The sequence below is a fragment of the Ornithodoros turicata genome, chromosome 6 (genome assembly GCF_037126465.1).
Source record: "Ornithodoros turicata isolate Travis chromosome 6, ASM3712646v1, whole genome shotgun sequence".
Classification (NCBI taxonomy): domain Eukaryota; kingdom Metazoa; phylum Arthropoda; class Arachnida; order Ixodida; family Argasidae; genus Ornithodoros; species Ornithodoros turicata.
The window spans coordinates 14,050,944-14,075,750 of record NC_088206.1 but is presented as its reverse complement, the minus strand read 5'-3'; the positions used below and the strand labels follow the sequence as shown (position 1 = coordinate 14,075,750).

Below are 24,807 nucleotides of genomic sequence, written 5' to 3'. Positions count from 1 at the left end.
ATGTTTGTGATGAGTGCATTGACATCTTTGGCTTTGGCTCGCCTTATGATGTCAGCGGAGTCGACTGACAGCATAATTCGAATACTCGGTTTCAAAACGCATGTATTTTGGCCGCTGCTTCGTTAAACTTCGTATGAAGCGATAATTCGACTAATACGTATTCGTTATAACGAGTGTTTACTGTATTTATCAACCTGTGCAATGCTTGCAAGTCTCACCGTACTTATACTTATGTAGCGGAGCTTCGCGTTTTTTCTTTAATGTTAATCTAAACATGTGTTTCCTTTGTTATCTGAATATGTTTCTAGCACAGTGGGCATAAAAAGAAAAAAGAATAGAAGACGCAGTGAATCCTGCAGAGTGTCTCAGGTCTCTGTCCAATTCTATCCATCTTTGAAATTTCTCCGAGGATATATTATTTCGTTACCGGGGTGCTGGAACCATGTAAAAGTAGAAGTATGCTTGGTGAAAACATTAAAGCAAAAAGAAAGATCGCACTGATTCACGCATAGATTTCCTCCACCTCTTCTCTCTCTGCCCCCAGTGTCATGATACAGTCTCTTATTTTGTATTTATTGAGACATTTAACTCGCGGAAGCTTTGATGTTCTCTAAGAGAGCAGAGCTCTTTATATACCTCGCACGATCATTAACAAGATTCACACAAATGGGCGTAAGACGATACAAATGAGACATCGCCGGTGCAAACACGCCGTCTCCTTTGTGGACTCAGGTAATGCATATATGCACGGTATAAATACTACATTCGTTCCTTCGCCTTTTCTCGGACAGTATGTTGTACATATTGCTATTTTCACGCGTGCACCTTTTGCTCTGTGACATTAACATCCCCTTTGCTTTCTTTTTCAGATTAACGATGCCATAGGAAACTCTTGGCCCTGGATCTATTTCATCAGCCTTATCATATTAGGTTCTTTTTTCGTCCTTAACCTCGTTCTTGGTGTCCTTAGCGGGTGAGTTCACATTTACGTTAATTTGATATCAAACTAGCGGAGAAATCGAATTAACCGTGTCACCTCATTCTGAGCCCCGTTCGTACGAAATAATAATGAAGGTATTACGTGTCCTTAGGTACACCAAATGAAATGATTTTCTACCGTAACATAATGAAATTTAGAGCTTTTTGTGCTTTTACCATTGAATGTACTCAAGCTTTCTACAATAGACCACGAAAAAAAGTTTCCTTCGGCCACCACCTCAGTTCACTGAACCACGTGATCTTCATGTTTATCGATTTCAGTGAATTTTCTAAAGAAAGGGAGAAAGCAAAAGCGAGAGGCGACTTTCACAAACTACGAGAGAAGCAGCAAATAGAAGAAGATTTAAGGGGTTATTTGGACTGGATAACGCAAGCAGGTACGCTGATCACTCTAGCACACTCTCGTCTTGCATTCGAACACACTGTTGACCACCAACACATATCGTATGTTTGTTTTGTGACACTTTGTATTGACCTCAAGGTCCCTTCATTAGCGTTGCTCACTGCTTCCAGCACACAATACACTGCGGTATCATATCGTGAACACAACCCGTGATTGTGTTGCACCCTATTGGAATATAAAATCGTTTGCTCACATTCAACTATGGTATTTTTCGATGATTTATTTAATGGTTTTAGTAGGGTACTTGGATAATCCTTCAGAGAGGGGATGGATTGAGAGCCTCGAAAGAAATCTCTTACGTGCAGCTTTTGCGGTTCATAGAGTAACAGCGTTTAAAGTAGATGTTCTAGAAATAGCACGTCTTAATGACCATTGAATTGTTCCGCCACCCAGCGTATGACGTGTGTATTGGATCGAATGCAGTTTGAGTAGTTGACATGTTACACACCAGGTGACGCTACGCGCACGTTCAATTGCAGTTCGTTTCAATGATGATTAAGACTGCCAGTCTGACAGCTCCTTAGTTAACTAGATACAAAAGTTAAAAAAAAAGAAGTGAGAGCAACAGCGGAAAGGCTTTGTCCCTTCGACATATAGACGGTTGAGACACCTTGCGGTTTATGATAGCCTATGCCACCAATTTCTATCAACAGAGGACATCGAGGCTGATGACAAGGAAAGCGGGGAGGACCGTATGAGTAAGCAAAGTTCTTTGAAAACTACTCCCCCTTTTAGTTGCCCTCCCCCTCAAATAGTTCGTTTCTCACTTTCATTATTAACCTCTTCTAGCTTACTCTGTTGCCTTCAAATTAGCTGGCTTTCCAAAGAACACCTCTCATCGTCATTTTCGTATCGCTTCGATAATTCTTAACCGTATCTGTGCATGGGAGTCGTTCGAGTGCATGGCGTGCTTTGCCTTCATTAAACTTTAGAAAAGGTAACTTATCGAAACGTGTTCCGAACCACGGATACGTGAGCGCTGGAATTAACAAACGTTAGTTATCTATCAACTCGGATACAACGTATCATCACAGGGCTCTTTTCAGAACTGTATACTAGGGCTGCACGCCGCCCTAATTTTAATGAAAGCGTCATTCGTCAAAAATAAGCGCTGTGCATCGCACACTTAGGTGCAGTCTGCATTGTCACGTCCAAACGGGTTTGAAGCAGCGACAATTAATTTTCGCAGAAGTTAATGCTATCTATCCACGACATTAGGCGAAATTATTCTCGTACTTTGGAACGCGTATCCAGAAGCCCGTAAGCTCTCCAGAGAGGGAACAATCAGTATTCGGGTGCATAGCCTATGCTCTCAAGGTTGACATGAAAACAATAACATTTACATGGTCGACCTGGAAAACTTGTTATTGCAACCGGGAATATGTATGCATAGCGCGTATTCCGCCACTGTTTCATTTATACGTGCATACAATCAGCATATTTTTCTCGTACATTGACACGCCTGTTGGTAATGGCGATTACGACAGGAATAACAAAAAGAAATGAAGGATGCGGTTTTTCTCTATTGTTTTTTTTTTTTTGCAAAAAAAAAACAATAAAGGAAAAGTCAGTCGGACGCGACGTCGACCTGCTATTCCGTTGGGAAAGAAGGGGAAAAGAAAAATATTTCTAACTTTCCCCGTTTTTCATAGCTTGCGCCATATTGCACCTAGCATGCTTGCATTTGATGGCATTCCTTGCGAAATACTGTTGCAGCATGCAGGACACGTAACCAGTGAACGTTCACGCCACAACGGGAATTACCGCATGGCTGTGACTGTGTGTATTCTCATCGAGTAATCTAATTTTGTTCCTGTTTTCTCCGCAAATCATCACCATCACTCACTCGCATGTTCTCAGAAGCACAATTTTCATCAGTAAACGGAACGGCTGGTTTGTTCCATGTTTCATCTTTCATTGAAGTAATGACCCGCAATCTTTCGCTTTCTCTTTTATGTCTTTCGCTACTTCTATTTTTCTTTTTCTAGCGAGTCAACTCGAAACTGTCAACGAAACACGTGGCGAAGGTGACAGCGGCAGTGGTGACGTTGCTGTCCCTTCCTGGTGGTCAGCCAAGACGTAAGCAACGTTTTCTTACATTACATCCGCCAGTACCCGTTCTTTTTCGCCAAAACGGGAAATAGGGCTGGCTCTTGTAGACAGTCCAACTACATTGCTTATTACAACGCATTTGTGCACACCACTTAGCCGAACCCTATATTTCCTCGCAGCAAACAGTTTAGCCGTACAAATCGACGGCTCCGGAGGGCCTGTAGGAAGGGTGTCAAGTCCCAGGCCTTTTATTGGATCGTCATCATCCTGGTGTTTCTGAACACCTTAACGTTGGCCTCGGAACACCACCACCAGCCCCCTTGGCTGGATCGCCTTCAAGGTCAGCTCCCCATCGTCCCCTGTTCACACCGACGCCTGACTCTTTTAGATACATGGAGTATGCACGGAGATAAACTTTAGAGCCCATCTAAACTTTAACTACAATGACTAGAAACTTCAGAGCCCCCTTTTGTGCCCCTCGAAACAGGATTATACTTTGCAGACGACAAAAGCAAACGACAGTTCTGTCGTGTGCTCCCGAAATTTTACAGGGTCGGCATATAATTGATTGAAGTGAATAAGTTGTTATTAGTCAAATAATAAGTTAGTTAAAGTAGGTGGTTGTATCTCATACTGAAGCTCGATTGTGACGTACCAGGAAAATGATAAGATAACGATAATTCTGACTTTATGTGAACGGACAATTGTGATCATGAACGACGCGTGGTTGATTCGCGGATTCACTTTGCCAACGCCATCTAGAGTAGACGAAGCGCTTAAACGACATGACGTAGCCATTGACACTCCGCCAATCACGACGTGGTTTCAGTGGCCGTAGCTATGGGTATGAGCCACCAAAAGCCACATGGGCAGCCCCTGGAAGCCATCGAAAGCTTGTGTTTGAAATCGTCTGCGACATTTGGGTAAAGCAGACAACATCGCGACTTTCTATGTCCACGTGGCGAAGGCGTGAGAGGAGGTATGAAGCGGGCCTTCTGCAACTAGGTGGCGTTGACTTTGCCCGGCTAAAAGTTCCTTAACGTTGGCACACACATATCAAAACTGAAGCCACGGCATTCTGCTGAGTCATGCAGTACATGCAGCCGTATCTGTGTAGCTGACCAACGAACCTTTCTTACTTCTGCTTGTGAGTGACGTAATGGAGCACTGACCAATGGTGTATGTGATGTTCTTTTGCAGACGTGGCCAACATGTTCTTCGTGGTGCTTTTTACTCTGGAGATGCTTCTGAAGCTGTACAGTCTGGGTTTCCAGGGTTATTTTGTGTCCCTGTTCAACCGTTTTGATTGCTTCGTCGTCATCAGCTCTATCCTAGAGACTGTATTCACGTACACGCATATTATGCCTCCGCTCGGAGTGTCTGTGCTACGATGTGTGCGTTTGCTTAGGATTTTCAAAGTCACCAAGTACGTATACTACACATCGGCGTCACCATATTTCTAGCACGAAAGTGACACAATTACCTCACACTGAACCACCGTCGCAAGAAATGCTTGCTTCCTCAATTTGTACAGTATACTTTGTACTTCATCTTCCCTTATTATTTGTGTATAAGTGGTGGATGTCCCACGAGAGATGGTTCTCTATAAAGTTGGTTATCATCATCATTCTACGCGTTTTGATAGGAGCTGTTGCTGTCGTCTGCTACGGTAGTCGTACGTCCGCTTCTGCGCGTTCAAAATTCAAACTTCCATTGTCCAATCATGATGTAGATCTCGCGGGCCGATGTGTAGCGCTCCTAGCGGATCGTGCGGAGGGCACCTCATGGAGGTTGCCGATTATGACATGGGCGTTATAATATAGTAGGTCGTGGCTGAGCCGCGCATACTTCACCTACCTGCCACATTGGCGCTGTCTACATGGCCCAAAGGGATATTAGGCAGACCGTGATCTGCTACGAGAAACAGTTATATGTACTGTACTTCCCCTCCCCCTTGGTAGTTGTCGTGCTGAAGCTTGCCCCCGAACGACTTCAAGCGTTGTGTGCGCAACTCATGTGTCATTCGTTGCCGATATGTCTTCGAGTAAACGTTATATGTATTGAAATTTAACGTTAAATACAAATTTGAAGCAATTTAAATGCTAGCAGTCGGCGGGCACGTTTTGCGGCAGCAGATGGTCACATAGCAGACGACACTTGCGGTCGTCATCACACTGTTTCTATTATGTACGCGTGAGAAAATTCACGTAAGTACAAGTTATTGTTCGAATTGAGTTCTTCAAAATTCGTGTTATAAGCCACTATTTTCTTACTCTTGGAGATAAAAGCACATTTTACACTTAGCGCCATCCAATGACATGAGCGCGAAGGCAATGTAGCGAGCGCCATTGCGCTAAGTAAGTGAACTAAGTTCCTCATAACATTTCAATACGAGAACCGTGAAACTTTCGGTCATGGTGAATTCCATGGAGACATAGCTATGAGAAAAGGATAGAAAGCGAGACGACCGTCGAGGTCGTCTGGAAAAGCGTACAGTCAACCCTCGTTTTCTGAATCCCCAATTTACAAATTCCCTCGCTATCAACCGTTGCCTTCTGGAACAAGAGAATATTCCTCTTCCTCCTTCGAAACCCCGATTTATGACTCCCTCGATGTATGAAGGATTCTTCCAGCAACGTCAACCGTACGTGTTACGGACGGATGACGAATTACGGACGTGTTAATGACAAATTATCGATTGTATACCCATGTAATGACCATTCTGGTCCTTTGGTTTTACGAATAATAAATAAATCAATCCTACGTAATACTCCCTCCCCAGTTAAAAACATATTATACGTTAAAAGTAATTACACACTTTTTGTTTGTGATAGTAATTGCTGTGTTGTGACGTCCAGAAAGAATCTGACGAATGAGTTTCCCTGCAGGTATTGGTCGTCACTACGCAACCTGGTGGCATCGTTGATCAATTCTATGCGTTCAATCGCCAGTTTGCTGTTACTTCTGTTTCTCTTCATTGTTATCTTTGCACTACTGGGGATGCAAGTTTTCGGCGGGAGATTTAACTTTAGAGCCACCGAAGACAAGCCTCGGAGCAATTTTGACACCTTCTGGCAAGCCCTTCTAACAGTGTTTCAGGTAACTTGCATCAAATCTTTTATGTGCCGAACCCCTCCCGTGTTTCGTAAGTAAATATGGTCGTGTTAATGACCTGAGGTTGAATAACTCGAGGAACCTGGTATTGCTGTACCGCGTATTCACACGAGAGACATCCCATGGGGATATTCTCGTGGAAGAACAAGCAACAAACTGCTTATGGGGCGGAAGTCCCGCCTTGTAATATATTGAGCGTTCGCACGGCGCAGGAATATCAGGACGCATAGCAGACGACGCTTTCAACTCATAGCAGACGACGCTTTCAACTCTTAGCAGACGACGCTTTCAACTCTTAGCAGACGACGCTTTCAACTCTTAGCAAACGACGCTTTCAACTCTTAGCAGACGACGCTTTCAACTCTTAGCAGACGACGCTTTCAACTCTTAGCAGACGACGCTTTCAACTCTTAGCAGACGACGCTTTGCACTCATATAGCAGACGACGCTTTGCACTCATATAGCAGACGACGCTTTGCACTCATATAGCAGACGACACTTGGCACGCAGACGTCGCCGTCGGCCCTGTCGTCTGCCATGGAATATCTTGTGGCTCAGTCGCAGGATATTCCCCATGGTTAGAAGAGCACGAAAAGACATACCGTTGAGCGCTAGCACTCATGTGACAGCAGAAAGCTATGACGTTTTGCGCATCTTCCACTCGGGCATTCTGGGAAATATGTCGCTCGTGTGAACACACGAATCATTTCCAACATGGACAATTGGGACACGTGTGTTGGTTTCTTGGGCGCGAGTTGTCCCTGATAATGTTACTCGGAAAGTAGGATATCGCACGCAGTACTTTTATCTCTATTTCAGATACTTACCGGTGAAGATTGGAACGTTGTGATGTACCACGGGATCAACGCCTTTGGAGGCATCGGCTCTGGAGCCTTTGCCTGCATCTACTTTATTATTCTTTTTATCTGCGGTAATTGTATCCTTTTGTCACCAATGGATGAACTATTGCTGTGAACCGTACATATGGCTATTCCTTAACGGCTCGTAGATATTCTTCTCAACGTTTTCTTGGCTATCGCCGTTGACAACTTGGCCGACGCAGAGAGCCTCACTGCCATTGAAAAGGCGAGTGACCCTTACATTATGTCTCCTTGCGGGATACTACCTAATAAACGCCGATATATACCGTCGCACAGTTTTCTTTAACTTTTCTTCGGCGTGCCTACGCCCGAAGCAACATTCAGAACCCCCCAGGCAACCGTTTGTAGCCATAGTCTTTCTGCATTTGAAATCGTCTGCAGTGATATGCTGAAGCAGGCAACACTGTGACTCCATACGTTACGCAGCGAAGGAAGCAGAAGATGCTCTATGCGGGTCTTCCGTTGTCTAGACGGCGTTTGGAATGGATTGCATTGGATCGAAAACAAAATAGCCGCGTACGCGCTCTGTGTGGGGCCAGTCAACGCCACCTAGATTCGGGACGTCGTCTGCTTTAGTCAATCGCCGCAGACGGTTTCAAACAAAGGCTTTGTGACTCGTTTAAGCGATCAGGCTCTGTTTACTCTATAGGTGTATAGGTACGCTAGTATGTTGCCAACATTAGCCATATCTCCTGGCAGCTTAAACCGATGTTTGCTCGGAGTATAAGTCAACATTTTGTATCGTAGGAGGAAGAGGAACAAGCACAGGAAGAAGAAGAGGAGAAAGAAGAGGATGAGGAGAAAGTTGAACGGAAGAGGTCGAAACGTCGCCGGCGGAGGAGGAGTAGAAAGAAAGGAAATGACGAAACACAAATAGGAGAAGACGGAGAGAAAGTAGATAAAATTGTAGATGCCTCACACATGAATCATGCACCTTTAATACGGATGTAAGTAATGTTTTAAAAAATTGTTTCCTTGTCTTTCTCTCTCTCTCTCTCTCTCTCTCTCTCTCTCTCTTGTCTTTAGAACCGTAGAATGGGTGACATAGGTTTCGTAATGTCTTGATATAGTTGAAATGTACTTCTTACGTACTCCTAATACACTGCCATTACAAAGTTGCAAAATAAGAAAGGTAACGCGCGCAACATCGTACTTTCGCAACCCTTACCCGAAACGTCACCGCACTATTCAACAGATCGAGTCAGCTTTTGATTATTTGTTTCGTTGAATTACTGATAATTATGTCATAAGTACATAGGCCTAGAAGACAGGTTCTGGCATGCTGGGACTTCTTTTTTTTTTGTCTTTTTTTTATAGTAACGATAGATTAGGAACGTCCCCGCTTTTCTTTAGCGTGTGTTTCGTTTTGAAAAGTTTCTGACTTTCACAGTAATGATGGACTCCATGCAATTATGTTCATAAACGCCCGCTTTCTTTTTTGTCATCGCAGATCCAGGGACAAGTTAGACAAGGTGAGCTACTTTGTTGCAAGCTGCTCTTCGGTACCATAGAAATTTATACACCACAGACGATGATTTTTGGAGCCTCTGATTTCAGAGTCAAGTACAAATCAAAGTAGAAGACACAAGTGCAAGCGTAGAAGACTGTGCCAAAAATACAGGTTAGTTGACACCTTCATGGAACACACGCGTCCATGGCCCGTCGACCAATGTGAAATTACTGGTGTAAACAAGCAGCTCCCCGGGGCCTGTATGGTTACCAGACTATAGCTGCCGTGATGCCCTGCGTACGGGAGAGTGATTTCCGAAAACAAACTTATGCAGGCATGGGCGAACGGGATACCAAGTACATATAGCACCATTTGCTCCCTGTGCGGTACTCCTGACCTACCCTTTTGCAGGTACCAATTGAGACGCTTCATCTGAGATGTTAAGGGGCACCTAAATGTTGTCCTTTAATAGCTGCTAGGTCCGGTTGTTGAGTATGACGGAGCATAACGTGTTGAATGTATGTTGCATATTTTGCGTGTTGTGGCTTGTGCCCTGAAGCATCCCTACATATTTTAGTTTTGTGTTCGAATTATTGGGTATATTTTGTCTTCCTCATTTGCTTGTCGTACAGCCCCGTCGGGAATTCGTTTTCCCTTTCGTTGCGGTTCTCAAATATCCTGAAAATTAAAATTACATCAAAATTATGAAATTATGTTTTGGGTTGTGACGGCATCATCTTTCTTCTCATCGCATAATAGATCAAGAAGGAGAGGATGACGAGGCAGAGGGTGATGAAGATGAAAAAGATGAGGAAGAGGATGAGGAGGATTATGGGGAGGAAGATGAAGAAGATGAGGAGGACGAGGAGGACGAAGAGGAAGAGGAGGCGGAAGAAGTGACGGCGCGACCAAGGCGACTGTCGGAACTCAACATCCAAACCAAGATCCACCCAATCCCCGAAGCCAGCTCCTTTTTCATCTTCTCACAGACAAACAGGTAATGGATTAGCGATTGCAAACTCCTGGTTCATGCAACAGTCAGCACTAGCCTTGGCCTCCATTTCTATTGTAATATTCTAATATGGACACATTTTTCGTTCATGGCGGTCCAACAAACCTAAAGCTTCCGATTATATACCGTATGTGTGTCGCCAAATGTCACGAATCGCCGCGTAGTAGTATGGAAAAGCCATAGAAATCACCATCCCGCTGCAAAACATGCATGCTGCTACGCCTTTGTACAAAATGCTGTCCTTCGTTTCAGAACCTTCGTAAACGGGTCATCACGAATTCGACACGGCGCGGAGATATTGCATAGAATCTGGCTTTCCCAGGGGAAGTCAGGCTCTATGAACTAGCTCTCAATCACTGCACTAGCCAACAAATGTAAAGCAGTCTTCCCCACATTCGTGTTGTAACTGCGGCAGAGCATACTTTACAGGCAGCTGTACCGTGTTTGTTTTTCTTTTCTTTTCTCCCCAACTACTTGTTACCGCCTCTTCGAGGCTGCGCAGATTTCATTGCTCTCTGAGCCAACATTTATTGCAACTTAATTACACATGCTCACACATGCTAAATCGTGAGGTTCTTCTTTTTTTCTGGTTTTTCTTTTCTTTTTTTTTTTTTCTGTTCAGCCACTTTCCCGTAGTGATTACTTTTCTGTGTTAGCTGTCAACATAAAACTTTTTTTTTTTGTTCTGCGTCGTCTTCTTCTTTTTTCTGCTTCTTCTTTTTTTTTCTGTTCAGCCACTTTCCCGTAGTGATTACCTTTCTGTGTTAGCTGTCGACATAAAACTCTGGGTTATTAAATATTACCCGCAATTGACATTCTACAATACGGCATTCCGTTCAAGAAAGTCAAACCTCAAGGAGTCCGCATGCCTCGCATACCTTCAAACATAGAGAAATAATTTCGGGAAGTTGTTTCCATTTGACACGTGAACTCGCGTATCGGAGTGATAATACCACGTGACCACACTGTGGCCATTTGTTTGCGTCAAGTCCTTCTCGCCAATGCCCTCTCTTCTTTCGCAGCGGTACCACGCAATCGTGTTTCTGCATAACCTTCCCCATATACGGTGTTTTGCCTTACAAGAGGTTCCGCTGTCACTACAGCCACTATGCTTTTAGTATACGTAAACATAACTACATTAGTACGGAGCACGATTTGCAGAGTCTGCAGCCCTGTTGTTTAACTGTATGAATAACTCACCAAGCGCGCATCATTTATGTACTCATTACTCCGCACATTTTCACCGATATGTTAACATGTCAGGGTTACATATAGTAATCATAGAGAACCCCTTTCGTGCTTTCTTGTAATTGAATGTCCATTTTTTTCCTTCCAGCATACGGGTTTTCTGCCACAAATTCATCAACCACAGTTATTTTGGGAACTTCATCCTGGTGTGCATTCTAGTGAGCAGTGCCATGTTGGCCGCGGAAGACCCTTTACGATCGCAATCGCATCGAAATCAGGTTAGTACGATGTCCTTGAAGTATAGTGCTGAAACAATGCAACTTTTCACTTGCAGATTTTAAATTATTTTGACTACTTCTTCACTACTGTCTTCACAGTTGAGATTACATTAAAAGTAAGTACGGCGGTATCAGCATTACGCCTTTTTACTCCTTCGTTGTCAGTGTTGGTATTGCCTGTCATTGTCGCTTGTATAGTGTCCTTGTTGGTTTGGGTTGGTCCATTTGATAAACAAGATGGGGGTACAATATATATGTCTATTGTATTGAATTATTATCTCTGTGTGAATGGGTATAGTTGCACTTTGCGTGCGCCAACACCAAGGACCTTTTGCGGCCGTTCTTGGGCACAAAAAAATATTATTATTATTATTATTATTATTATTATTATTATTATTATTATTATTATTATTTTAATTACCATGTATTGTATGCCTCAATATGAATAGGTTCCTGTTATGTTTTGTATAATGTGTATGATGTGTGTGTATGTGTAAGTCCTTACCTGTACTACCAATGTGCACCAATACCGAGGCTTTGGCTGTTCTTGGGCACGGTATTAAAGATATTATTATTATTATTATTATTATTATTATTATTACTATTGTTGTCGTTACCATTATTATTAGTAACTCCCTTGGTTGAGGTAGACTGATGCCATAAAGACGCACACATGCATTGTCTCTTTTTGCTTGCAGATGATTACTTACGGCGTAATATTACACAAAGGATCGTTCTGCAGGAGTTACTTCAATCTGCTAGACGTCCTTGTCGTTTGCGTATCACTAGTTTCATTCGGATACGGGTAAGCTGAGCGGGATACGTTTGCGGATACTTTAACATACTTTACCTGCTATATCGTGCGGCGATTACTCTGTTTTTTATTTAATTTAATTTAATTTAATTTCTGTCTTTCAGAGACGGTACGATATCCGTGGTGAAGATTCTCCGTGTCTGCAGAGTGCTTCGCCCTCTTAGAGCTATCAACAGGGCAAAAGGCCTCAAGGTATGTTCTCAAGGCTTTCGTAGAAGCCTTCAGCTTTCGCAGCTTTTTTAAAATCGATAGTTGCTTTAGTTCCTATCTTGTAAGTTGAATGTTTGTTCGTTTCCAGCATGTCGTTCAGTGTGTCATTGTGGCAGTGAAAACTATCGGCAACATCATGTTGGTGACTTTCCTCCTCAACTTCATGTTTGCTGTAATTGGAGTGCAGCTATTCAAGGTATGTGATTCGGGGGTCTCATCTGGCAACCGCGCCACTTTGCGGTACCGCGAAAATTCAGTCTTGCGCGTCGCGCTTCGGCACAGCGGTATCAGTATCACATTTATTCGGCCAAAAGGTTTTTGCGCACCGTTGCAGCGCTATTATTACTGTAGATGTGCATTTTCTTTCTTTCTTTCTTTCTTTCTTTCTTTCTTTCTTTCTTTCTTTCCGTCCTTTTCATTTATTTGTATTCTTTCGAGTGCGAAATAATATTCGCTGAGTTAGGCTGAATTGCTTCGAAAGGTGATTCGCAGGAAATTAAATTCGCGAGAGACCACTTCAGGTGTCGATCTTCAGGGCCCTGATGGCACCACAAAAAGGTGCCAGGCGACTAAACTTCTGCGTTTATAGAACGCTGACTGCATGACAAAGCCACGTGGAGCTCGGAATAGATTTGTGTGTTTATAATGTTGTATGTATACAGTTCGGAGCAAAGCTGTGTTCATTGAGAACTTGCGCATTCTGTTCTGGGGAAAGAATTTCAGGCAACGAACTGAAGCTACTGGCAGACTGCAAGCCGAAAACAATGTTTATGGGACGTTTTCTTTCTCTTTTTTTTTTTCGTACGATAATAACGGACATATTCGTGGAATCTTAAATTCGCGATTTCTGAGGCTACCAACGTTCGAATATTTCACTTAGTAACTTTGCAACAGTTTTCTTTTTTTTCTCTCCCTTTTTCTGACCAGAAGAATGTTATCGCTTCTCTTTTTGGTATGCACAGGGCAAGTTCTTCAAATGCAACGACCCTTCGAAGCTTACAGCTGATGAGTGCAGAGGCAAGTTTATAATCTACAAAGATGGAGACATAACGAAACCTGAGGAGACTTTGAGAGAATGGGAGCAGCAGGACTTTCACTTCGACGACGTCCTTAAGGCCATGCTCACGCTTTTCACTGTCTCTACCTTCGAGGGATGGCCAGAGTATGATATACCTAATGACACGCCTTGTGGTTTTCTAAAGAGGATATTAAACGCACGACACGCAGAATGCATTCTAACGAGAGGAGCGACTTCGAGCTCAGCACAGACGCCGTGTAAGCGACATTCCCCTCCGGAATATTCCAGTGGAAGAAAGCGCAAATAACGGCTCACGTAACGGAAGTTCCGTCGCGTCCGATATTGAGCATTTGCACAGCGCAGGAATATTGAGAATTATGAACTGCACGCACAGCAGACGACACCATCGACCCTGTCGTCTGCTATAAAATACCTTGTGATTGTGCCGTAGGTTACTACCCATTGTTAGAGGAGCACGAAAGGCATGACGTAGAGCAGTTGTGCTCACTTGGCAGCAAAAAGCTATGATGTTTAGCCTATTTCCCTCTCAGACTTCCCTCTCCACTTGCCCATTGGGTTCCAAACGCAGCAGCTAACGCCACCTGGATACACAAAAAGCTGCTTAATGCCTCCTCTCACTCCTTCACTACCTAGACACACAGAGTCGCGATGTCGTCTGCTTCAGCCACCCGCCGCAGACGATTTGGAACACAGGCTTACTTTGGCTACCAATGGTAGCCCATGCGGCTGATGGCTGTTTGTCATCATAGCTACGACTGCCGAGAGGACAGTCGTTATTGTCGTACTCTTAATGACTGCCCTAAGCGACCAGGCTTTATTTTTCTATGTGGCGTTTCCCCAGCTCCTCCTTGCTCTCGCTGTCTTACGGCTTTCTTAGGCAGAGTGTTTGGTGACGTCACTGCTCACTGGATGCACCTCTACGGAGAGGTCACTTAGTGCGCGCTTTCTTTCAGTCTGGGCAAACATTCGTACCGTGCGGATGAGTTAGTTTCATTCGTTTCAGAAAATCAGATTCAATTGAAACTAATTGAAGCTACCGAGCAGTTTCGATAGGGAGAAGGGGCGAGAGGCCAGCTGACAAAGAGACTCTGAGAGTGTGGCGCTCTGCGCCCAAAGCTCTTCTGACATTTCTGGACACCATCGGACTTCGATCGTTATTGTGAAGGGGCTCGTTATTTTATTCCCCACATTCCCACCAGCAATGGGGTAGAATATTGCTTGAGGCGATGAACCTCCACACTTTCCAAAGTCAAAAATAAAGTTGCTGTTGTTGAAGCTACCGGAGCACGTTTGTCGGGTACGCAGAAAGCAGACGACAACGTAGAATGCATTCTGCATGCTGTACATTTGGTCAGTTGTGCACGACGCGGTTTCTTCACCCGTTCTTTTACGAACAATATTAGTGTTATGAATTGTGGCGTGTGAACGCTTTCCTTCTCATGTAATTATAGTATATCCCTGCTGCGGAACGTACCTTTACAAAGCTTCCTTTTCAGTCTGTTATACGTAGCCATTGACTCGAATGAAGAAGACCGAGGTCCTTTGCACAACTACCGGCCGCTCGTGGCGGTCTTCTTTATTGTTTACATCATCATCATTGCCTTCTTCATGGTGAATATCTTCGTCGGTTTCGTCATCGTCACATTTCAAAACGAAGGAGAGCAAGAATTCAAGAACTGCGAACTTGACAAGAACCAGGTGAATGGTCCCGCATGCATGAAATGCTCATTTACATCCCAACCTCACTCGTTTTGAACAGCCCATTCAATGAATGTTTGTGAAAAGTGTGAATGTTTTACCGGAACGAGCGCGACCCCGCTAATGTTCATACATAGCACGCGTGGGATGCGGCATCCCCCGGCGTGGTCACGCCAGATAACATTTCGAGAAAGATGTATTCCTGTCACGTGGTCTAAGAAATTCCCAGTCAGAAAAGTATGTCTTGTGGATGTCCATCGCGTATGCTTTCACGGAGATCCTGATATCAGAGGGACAAAAATTTCTCCACCCGATATCCTTGGGTCATCCAAGTCCGAACTCCCTACGAACATACATTTTATGGACATAATTAGGAGATACGGACGTAACCAGGAGTTCTCTGGGGCGCTGCATGTAGCGCTACAATGAATATTGCTTTGTCTTGTTTTTTTTTTTTTTTTTTTTTTTTTTAGAAGTGAGCTTACGTTTTGAGCAAAAATCAGCATTTTTCTTTCTGCCGTTCGCTTTTTTTAACCTCCGCCGCCATCACCATACGTTTACTGTAGTTCCTCTTTGTTTGGTTCTCGTAGTTAGTTAATTAGTCAGTTAGTAAATTAGTAAAATAAGATAAACCTTGGAGCTTTCAGCAACCCACCATGGATGCTACCTGCTCCATTGCAAAAGCTGTATTTCCTATGACTGACAATGAGCGCGACGTTTCAAAAAGCGAAAAGAGATCAATACAAAACGAAAGTTCCTAGCACCACTAAGTCCAAGAAGCTTTAGAAAGGCAGTGGCATTCCCTTCCAAAGAGAAATCAGATACTATGCATTGATTGCCTTGAGAGCTTTCGCAAATTCGAGAGTCCTGCTCGCCTCTGAATCAAAATGAAGGGTTAGGCGTGTAAGTTTAATTCGATTACGCACAAAAACAACACTTAAGTGAGAAATTGCTGGGCGTATTAACTCACCATTAACATAAAGTCTGTGTTTCTTGCTGCTTTTGGTTTGAGACGTCCAATAGGTCCATTGAAAGTAAGCTTGTGCAGTGCTACACAATCGCGGGTTTCCCTCTTTCGCAATAAATGCTCCATGTAACATCCCATCAGGGACCTGGTTCGGACAATTCATGAAACCGTCGAGACGGGACATCCTGCGGATATACGGCCCTGTGAAGCTCCCAGTGATGTCAGATATTTCCGGATCATGTGGATCTATTTCGGACGTCCACAGGGTTAAGTGGTCTGGGTTGTTTTCTAGTTCATGGGAGAGAGAGAGGTATCAAACTAAAGGTCTATCACGTGGAAGAGAGCGCAGGGTTGAGGCAGTGGTTTATGTCATACGCAGATGCAAAGGGACAAATCTTACGACATCCCCCAACCACAAAAAAAAAAAAAAAAAAACGTAGTGAAACCTGTTTATAACGAAGTCAACGGGACAGCGAGAAAATTCGATATAAGCGGAAGTGCCACAAAGACAGTGACAGTAGATCCAGAAGAGCGTGGAAACACCCCTGGAATTGTACAACGAGCGTGCAAGCTAACATACAAACTACTTCAGGTGTAAAAAGAGAAAATACCACAGTATCTACTTCACCGGCTCGCAGGTCGCTCTAAACGGAGTCGGCTGGCAGTATACTTCGAATAATCATGTTGGAAACGCATGGATTTCAGCCTTGGCGGCGTGAAACTTCGAGTAAAGCGATTAATTCTAAAGTTATTTCTTTATTGCGAGGGTATAGTATGCTACGTGCAGATGAGGCGAGACATGTCTCATCTCACGACGTCGCCTTTGTCGTTACAGAGGAACTGCATCGAATTCGCGCTGAAAGCCAAGCCGATTCGTCGCTATATTCCAAAAGCTCGGTTCCAGTACAAGATGTGGTGGTTTGTGACGTCTCAGTACTTTGAGTATGCACTCTTCGTACTCATAATGGCAAACACCTTGATATTAGCTATGAAGGTGAGAAAATGTGCACGATAGGGGGACCTGAGATCGGGTTAATAGTTCGCCCTTCTATTGTTTTTTACAGTTCCATGGTCAATCCAAACCATACACCAAGGTCTTAGATGGGCTGAATATGTTCTTCACTGCCGTATTTGCCCTAGAGTTTATTCTCAAGATTATAGCGTTTAAATTCAAGGTAAGAATTTCATGGTACAGGGAAAAAGACACCACGCCAGGTGTCAGGTGTGTTTTAACACCGGGTGTTCTGCGCATGCGCACGCCATTCGGTCGCAAAAGACAAAGCCAATGTGCGGATAACTAAAGGGATTTATTTTTTTGCACGCCCGAGGCAACGTTTATCTGTGCGTTTCGAATGTCGAAGTACCCTCTCGTTTGGTAGGGGTTATCGCCACTGCAACATGTTGACATTCGTTTGGTGCTGTGCTATTTGGGAGGCTTTGAACTGGTGATGGTTGAAGTAAGTGATTACCGTACGCAGCCGATTGCCTGTTCATTTAGTCGCTGCCGGCTTCCTCACTCTCCTTGGTTGTTTCTCCTACGTACACTGCGCCACTGCAGTGAAAGCACGCTTTACAGGATACCGCCACGGAAAGCCGGACAGACACATATTTTCTCCCACTTCGAATGGCAGAACTAAAGGACGTGTCGCACACGCGCAACCACCCCTCTTCGAAGTTTCTGAGAAGAGTCGAACAAAAGTGTTGTTGACCAAAAAGGCTCCATAAAACGTTAAATGTCCATCGTGGTACTGTCCGATTCACGCCATGAATCAAGAGGTCAAAGAGGTGAAGCGAGACCAGAGTGTGTGTATTGTCATCAAGTCGCTTTTTTATTGCCAACTGTAGGAGGGCACAAGACGCATTTCCAGCATAGGATTAGGAAAAATCTTGTATCGATACCTGGAGGATGGGGACAAGTCGCAACGGCTAGACCACAAGCATAATATATTTAGATTGTCGACTCTAGAATGGGACAGGCGCATAATAGACGGTCAGGTAGTCCCAGGGAACTACCGCCAAACATCCCTCTGAAGGCTTCATTGGGATCGCACTAGTATATATATTATATATTTCGTAATATATTTGCGTTGTCAATGTTGCTGCTGTTCTTGTGCTGCAACAACAGTTGTATTGTTGTACTGCAACTCTGTATTGTGATCAAGCTACACGTTTTTTTTAATATTTATAGTGTTGACTGATTAGATGAGTCACACAATTGTGTGCATTGTCATCAAGCAAGAGAACTACCTATGGAGGTAGCCCCTTTTGCGCAGACTCTACCTTACGTACCAGATAACAACGCTCCAGACAGAATTATGTATTGGCATCGAAACGGAAATCCAGTCACGTGAACTGGCTCCCATATAACTGTCTCAACAAACTAGGCCTAAAACTAGAAGTAGCGCAATCCCAACTCCTGCCTGTGAAATCACATCACGGTAAGGATTGCTGTACGTGCTTCTCGTCGCCATGCAACAGACCAAGACTGCGGAGAGTTGTACGGGATAACGGCACGAAGGAAAGTAATGCTTAGTAGTGGACAACGTACCTTGCGTGCGTTTCTTCGAAGAGCACAGACTAAGTCAGCAGGCGTCTTGGCCGAACTGCACAGCACCAAGAACTGCTCTCTCCCTGTGTAGGAATCTGCGAATACCCGCTCGAACGAGGCTTAGAACGTGTGACGCCCCCCGAGCGCGACCACTGTGTACCGCTATGCAGCGCTCTATCCTAAAAGAATAAACTGCCGTCTATCCTGGATTGAAACGGGTGGTTGAAGGACCGTCTGAATCCTGTCCTGCCGTCTGAATCCTGTCCAACGCTCCTCAACACTCAGCTCCTCAACTCTGTGCCACAAAACGTCACGAACGAGACACTCGTGAAAAGCGTGCAGCGCAGTTTCATGGCTAGAGCAGAAAGGACAGCGAGGCGAGGCGAGGTGAGACCATAGCGATACAAACGATCCCTGAGTGGTAGGACAGGACGTGCGCAAGTCTGCACTGCAAACTAGCATGACGAGAGTTCAACCATCCTGCTGTAGCGCCATGCCACGCCAGGTCATCTTTACATGTATTGGCATCTGAGCGGAAGACCAGCCACACAGACTGGTTCCCTCTAACGTTTCACACGGACTAAACTAGGACTACGTAGATACCAACTCTAGAGCAATATGATCTCTAGGTTAATCACACCACGCCATCTTCGTATTGCCAACTGTAGGATAGGACAAACAAAAGCTTGCCCACATCACACATTGTTGTATTGTTGACTCTATGAGATGAGCCAGAGAAGATTGTGTACTCATCTTCCTAAATTTCCCCTAACCATTTATCCCGCTTGTTATCATCAAGCAGGAGGCACATTGCGGCATCGCTTCACATGTAATTTCCGAACGATGTTTCTAAAGCGCAAAAAATCAAATAGCGATCTTGTCATCGTACAGTTTCAGCGGTGCCTACAGCGACAGGCGACAAAATACGGAGTCGCCGATCATTCATCAGTAGTGGACATCGCATATATCGCCACCACGTTTCACAACTAACTATTTACATTTTCAGAATTACTTTGGTGACGCCTGGAATGTCTTCGACTTTATCATTGTGCTTGGAAGCTTCATTGATATTGTATACTCTGAAGTTAATGTGAGTTCCATTTTCTAGTTACGCCTTTCGCTGGAAATATGTTTGCAGTCTTCGTGCTCCCAACGGTTACCGGTTATTTTTCTCGTCCTCAGCCCGGTACCAATATCATCAGCATCAACTTCTTCCGTCTATTCCGCGTCATGAGGCTGGTGAAGTTGCTGAGCAAAGGAGAAGGCATCAGGACACTACTTTGGACCTTTATCAAATCCTTCCAGGTTGGTGTCCTTCAAGGATAGAGCTAGTGCAGTGATCAACACATATTCAACAGCAGCTTTCATAAGTTTCAATAGACGAAGGTTCTAGAGATCAGATTACACCTGCCAACGCTATGATCTCAGGTTGCTACGTTGGTCAAATGTCACAGGGAACTTATACTTCGTGATAGGTTAACTAATACAGGTTGACTCCGCCCACAAATCTGAAGGCGTCTGTGATTGGCCTAGGTGGGCTCTTCGAGTCACAACGTAGTGCGCCCGCGTGCTTCAAATTGTTGCTTATACACTGATTATGTTGCTAAAACACTCGTAGAGACGACGTATTTAGAGAACATTTGCACACCAAACACATAACATGTGAATCTGCTTCCCCGTCGACTTGTCGTCCGTTTGCCGTCGGCCATCGTCTCGCATGTCCCACACTCAATGTGCGGACTACATTATTCACTGGCGGAGATGTACCTCTGTGACTGTAGCCTTTATGTTGTCTCGGAGTATAGTACGTACTTACTTATTTCTGGAGTATCCACTAAGCATTCCCTTTCACCTCACTTGCCGTTTCCTACATATTCATTCGGTCCGTGTAGAAGTGTTTCTTCCCAGCTGCCTGCCTTCAATTTCGTTCTTGTTACAGGCCCTGCCGTATGTTGCCTTACTTATTGTTATGCTGTTCTTCATTTACGCCGTCATTGGCATGCAAGTAGGTATAACTCCGGGTGAACCAATGTCTGCGATGTTCACGCCGTCACTCCAATCCTTTTTCCAGTTGTTTGGGAAGATTGGATTGAACAATGACGACAGTGCCATAGACCGGAACAACAATTTCCAAACATTTCCACAGGCTGTACTGGTGCTCTTCAGGTGAGCCACACCAAAGATGTAGTATCCTTGCATACGCACGAGCGAAACGTAAATATCTGCAAATGTTCAAGCATTTGGTTTCATTTGAATTGGATTGGATTGGATTGATTTGATTTGTATTTGATTGATTTGATTTGTTTTGGGTTTGATTGGATTGGATTTGATTTGAATTGATTTGATTTGATTTTGATTGATTAATTGATCAATTGAAAAAGAAGTTAAAGGGATAGTCCTCTCATGACGGATCAGATACTATATTTTTGTTGGAAAGGGTAGTGAGTTTCTTACTTCACCAAGCTTTTGCGTTACTTTGCGTGAAGCTGTTCGGTATAATTTTGTAGTAAGTTTTAGTATACCGTACGCTATCCCTTTGCGTACGTAAAGGATAGCGTTGGCGGTCCCGCGCACTCGCAATACATAAAGTGAGCTTTTGCACATTGCGGAGAACCACCACGTTATCCCTAGTATTGGCATCGCGAAGCACTGGTATCCGCGCGATTTGAAATTCCCGCGCATAGAAACGTAAGCGTGACGTTACGAGGGCGTTCCCGCTATGTTCCCGCCCATTGCCTGCTAGGCCGGGTCAGGCAGCGCCTTCGCGGCCTCTTATTGGCTATCATCTTCGGTCTCACGTGACCACGCCAAAGTGAACGTCACGCAGGCGCTGTAGCGCAAGATACAACAGCCATTGCGTGGCCACGTACTAAGACGGGAAGAACGGTCTGCATATCGTAACAAGAACGTCATTATTTGATACAGATCAGCAACTGGAGAATCGTGGCAGGAAATTATGCTCTCGTGTCTGCATGTGGACGGAGTGAGCTGCGACGAAGCCTCCGAAGAAGCTCCCGGAAGCCTTTGCGGAAGTGACTTTGCCTTGATTTATTTTATTTCCTTCTACATCATCTGCTCTTTTTTGGTAGGTACCTGCCTCCCCATCTGTTGCAGATTTAAGTAGCTGCCCGGATGTAATCTAGAAGTAACGTGGCGAGAAAGCTATAAAATCGCTTGTAACGATCACATTTGTAACGATTGCCCGATATTATACCTGCCCCTCTTGACCGAATTCGTAGTAAGCGGGCTAGCTTAGCTGCCCAGTTGTTTTGCGTTCTTCCCGCAAAATATTCTCCCATTAAATTTTGGTAATTGCTGACGTTCCGTTGCAATTCAGCCGTAACTTGACCATAACGTTGTAAAAGTCGCTTATAACGATTGCAGGAGTTTACACTTGTGCTTCGTGATGAAACTCATAATAAGCAGGCTGCCTTGGCTACCCTGTCATATTATTCTCCCCCCACGATCATCTGCCATAAATTTTAGGAAATACTCATACTCCAATGGAATCTAGCCGTAACACAACAACGAAGCTATAAAGATCGCTTAGAACGATCACGCTTATAAAGACAATCTGTCACTATACCTGTGCCCATTGACGCAATGCATAATAGGCGGGCTGCTCCAATTATCCAGTCATGTTTTGTTCTTTCTGCAAGGGACTCCGCCATTAAAACCCCTCAATTACAGATTATCAACCTTTTCGTTGCTGTCATCATGGACAACTTTGACTACCTCACGCGTGATTGGTCTATCTTGGGCCCTCATCACTTGGACGAATTTGTCCGACTCTGGTCAGAATACGATCCTGACGCCAAGTGAGTGATTGTTGCTCGCATGTCGTGTCAAATGCCTTCAAACACCGACCAAGGATCAAATAAACGTTCGATTCTGCAGGGGTAGAATCAAGCATCTGGACGTAGTCACGCTTCTGAGGAAAATTCAGCCACCGTTGGGCTTTGGAAAGCTTTGTCCTCACCGTGTGGCTTGTAAGGTATGCTCATCCCGAATCGTTTTATCTATCGATCGCGTCGGAGTTTTCAGTCTAAAATCAACAAAATGGTGTCTGAGCTATTTGCTGCATATTCCTGCACAATATGGACCTTTTTCACAACGCGCTTGCGCAGGCTCTGTGACTCTAATGGTCGATTCACACGATGCAACTTTAGTTGCGTGCAACCAGGTTGCGCCACCAAGTTGCACCGTGTGAACGCGAAGCTCTGGTTGCGCAACTCGAGTTGCAGGAGTTGCACAGCCGATCGCTTCACGAGCGATTTCTCCTGCAACTCTAGCTGCAACCTGTCAATCACACGGCTCCGCCTTGCAAGCGCGACCAGTCAGGAAGACTTCTATGTGTCAGTTATTGCGGCAGTACGCGAGACGATGAAATTATCACTGACCAGTGGAAATTATGCATAATTATCAAACTCTCAACGGATTGAAGTCGTAACGAGCGGAAGTCGCAGTGCGATTGGACGAAAATGATGACAATGACGTTTTTTCGCGCCATCAGGCGAGCTCGGTGACAACTACGGCATTCCGAGTTGCTCGCCGTATGAAAGGGACCTTTTTGGTGTAACTTCGGTTGCGCGCAACTGGAGCAGGAACAGAGTTGCAGCAAAAAGTTGCATCGTATGAATCGACCCAAACGGCGCCGAAGAGGGTTCCCTACATATTCAATAGATGGCGCAGGCTGTGCTTTGACGCGCGACAATCGTGTTTCACTGGACAGCCGCTAGGCTACGACGCGAGTGTGAAAAAGGTCCATTTGAATGTTCAGCAAGGACGCTTTATAATGTCGCGCTCTCCGGCTAGGCGTGCGCCACCTGGATACAAAATGCTTGATAAATGCCCCGTCTCACTCCTTCACCACGTGGACATATAAAGTCGGACTGTCGTCTGCACTGGCCAATCGCCGGAGATGATCTCAAACACAGGCTTGCTGTGGCTGCAAGTGGCTTCCCGTGCGGCTCATGGCGGCTCGTCTACGGCCGCCAAAAGCATGGATTGGCAGACTCTTAATGACTACGTATCATCGTTTAAGAGATCCACCAACCAACGAACCAGCCAACGTTTAAGCGATCAGGCTTTCTTTATCTAAAGGGCCTTGTGTATTTTTTAGGGTAAAACCCGTTTTTACATTCAACTCTCGATTTGCATGATCGTCACCTGAGGTAAAATCTAACTTGGCAAAGTGTCAATTCATCCACGAATACGGGCACTGAAGGACTCCCAGCACTGGACACTCAGTACGGCTGTTCCGCGTCTTGTGTCCATCTAAAATGCGATAAGCGCTCTTCTTTTTTCTTTTTTTTTACAGCTTCTGAGTAAATAAAACCGGATTTTTACCCCTCATTTTCAAAAACATAGAACCCGAAAACACGAGGCCCTATTTATCTACGTGGCTTATCTACTAACTGAAATGCGCTCATCAGTGGCCACGTACGGTTTAGCTCCAGTGTTCATTGATCGGTAAGAGAAAAGTAATGGAGATGTCAGTCCAGAAACCACTCGGGACTGGTTACTCCAGGACGCAATATTTAGTGCTCATTATATACTCCAGGGTCATTATGGTGATGTGATAAAGAAGAAGATGGGGATGTGAGTCCCCAGGGGTGGGGTGGGGGGGTGATGCTCTAAGGTCCAGCTTACGTTGTCCAGATAACTGAACACCGAAAGCTTAATCGACCTTTTTTTCCCTCTCCCTTTCTCCCTCAGAAATTGGTTTCCATGAACATGCCTCTCAACAGCGATGGCACGGTAATGTTCAATGCAACACTTTTCGCTGTAGTACGGACATCGCTCAAGATTAAGACGGACGGTAATGCTTCTCTTATTCACAGCCGTAACGCACAATCCGCTTACGTCCTCACGTACACATGATGGTAAAGGATATCTTCGTCATGCGCTTTCAGGTAACATCGATACTGCCAATGAAGAACTGCGAGCGATCATCAAGAAGATCTGGAAGCGTACGAGTCCCAAACTTTTAGATCAAGTAGTCCCACCTGCCGGTAAGCATTCAATATTTTTAACGGTGCGTCAGTACGCAGTTAAATTTTTAAAAACTCTCGCAAAGAACAACCATGAGCGGCGCGGCTCGATCTCCTGCGGTGACGTAATCAGATAAATGTGACGTAGCGCCAACGTAGCG

General features: G+C 44.6%; 1 protein-coding gene across 1 annotated transcript in view; it reads left to right on the top strand.

Moving 5' to 3' along the window:
* The window catches only part of LOC135399187 (muscle calcium channel subunit alpha-1-like), a 165,137-nt gene that overhangs the window by 122,653 nt on the left and 17,677 nt on the right, over window positions 1–24,807 (top strand). Inside the window, exons 8-38 of the mRNA XM_064630954.1 lie at window positions 870–973; window positions 1,261–1,376; window positions 2,056–2,100; window positions 3,391–3,481; window positions 3,634–3,794; window positions 4,655–4,880; window positions 6,343–6,553; window positions 7,388–7,505; window positions 7,578–7,654; window positions 8,197–8,396; window positions 8,900–8,921; window positions 9,007–9,070; window positions 9,659–9,896; window positions 11,248–11,377; window positions 11,434–11,493; window positions 12,076–12,182; window positions 12,296–12,383; window positions 12,490–12,597; window positions 13,364–13,563; window positions 14,937–15,138; window positions 16,941–17,099; window positions 17,170–17,280; window positions 19,660–19,743; window positions 19,836–19,958; window positions 20,593–20,658; window positions 20,725–20,819; window positions 21,579–21,738; window positions 22,344–22,471; window positions 22,551–22,647; window positions 24,372–24,474; window positions 24,569–24,667. Coding sequence (XP_064487024.1) covers window positions 870–973; window positions 1,261–1,376; window positions 2,056–2,100; window positions 3,391–3,481; window positions 3,634–3,794; window positions 4,655–4,880; window positions 6,343–6,553; window positions 7,388–7,505; window positions 7,578–7,654; window positions 8,197–8,396; window positions 8,900–8,921; window positions 9,007–9,070; window positions 9,659–9,896; window positions 11,248–11,377; window positions 11,434–11,493; window positions 12,076–12,182; window positions 12,296–12,383; window positions 12,490–12,597; window positions 13,364–13,563; window positions 14,937–15,138; window positions 16,941–17,099; window positions 17,170–17,280; window positions 19,660–19,743; window positions 19,836–19,958; window positions 20,593–20,658; window positions 20,725–20,819; window positions 21,579–21,738; window positions 22,344–22,471; window positions 22,551–22,647; window positions 24,372–24,474; window positions 24,569–24,667 — 3,793 coding nt within the window. The remainder of the gene's footprint in view (window positions 1–869; window positions 974–1,260; window positions 1,377–2,055; window positions 2,101–3,390; window positions 3,482–3,633; window positions 3,795–4,654; window positions 4,881–6,342; window positions 6,554–7,387; window positions 7,506–7,577; window positions 7,655–8,196; window positions 8,397–8,899; window positions 8,922–9,006; window positions 9,071–9,658; window positions 9,897–11,247; window positions 11,378–11,433; window positions 11,494–12,075; window positions 12,183–12,295; window positions 12,384–12,489; window positions 12,598–13,363; window positions 13,564–14,936; window positions 15,139–16,940; window positions 17,100–17,169; window positions 17,281–19,659; window positions 19,744–19,835; window positions 19,959–20,592; window positions 20,659–20,724; window positions 20,820–21,578; window positions 21,739–22,343; window positions 22,472–22,550; window positions 22,648–24,371; window positions 24,475–24,568; window positions 24,668–24,807) is intronic.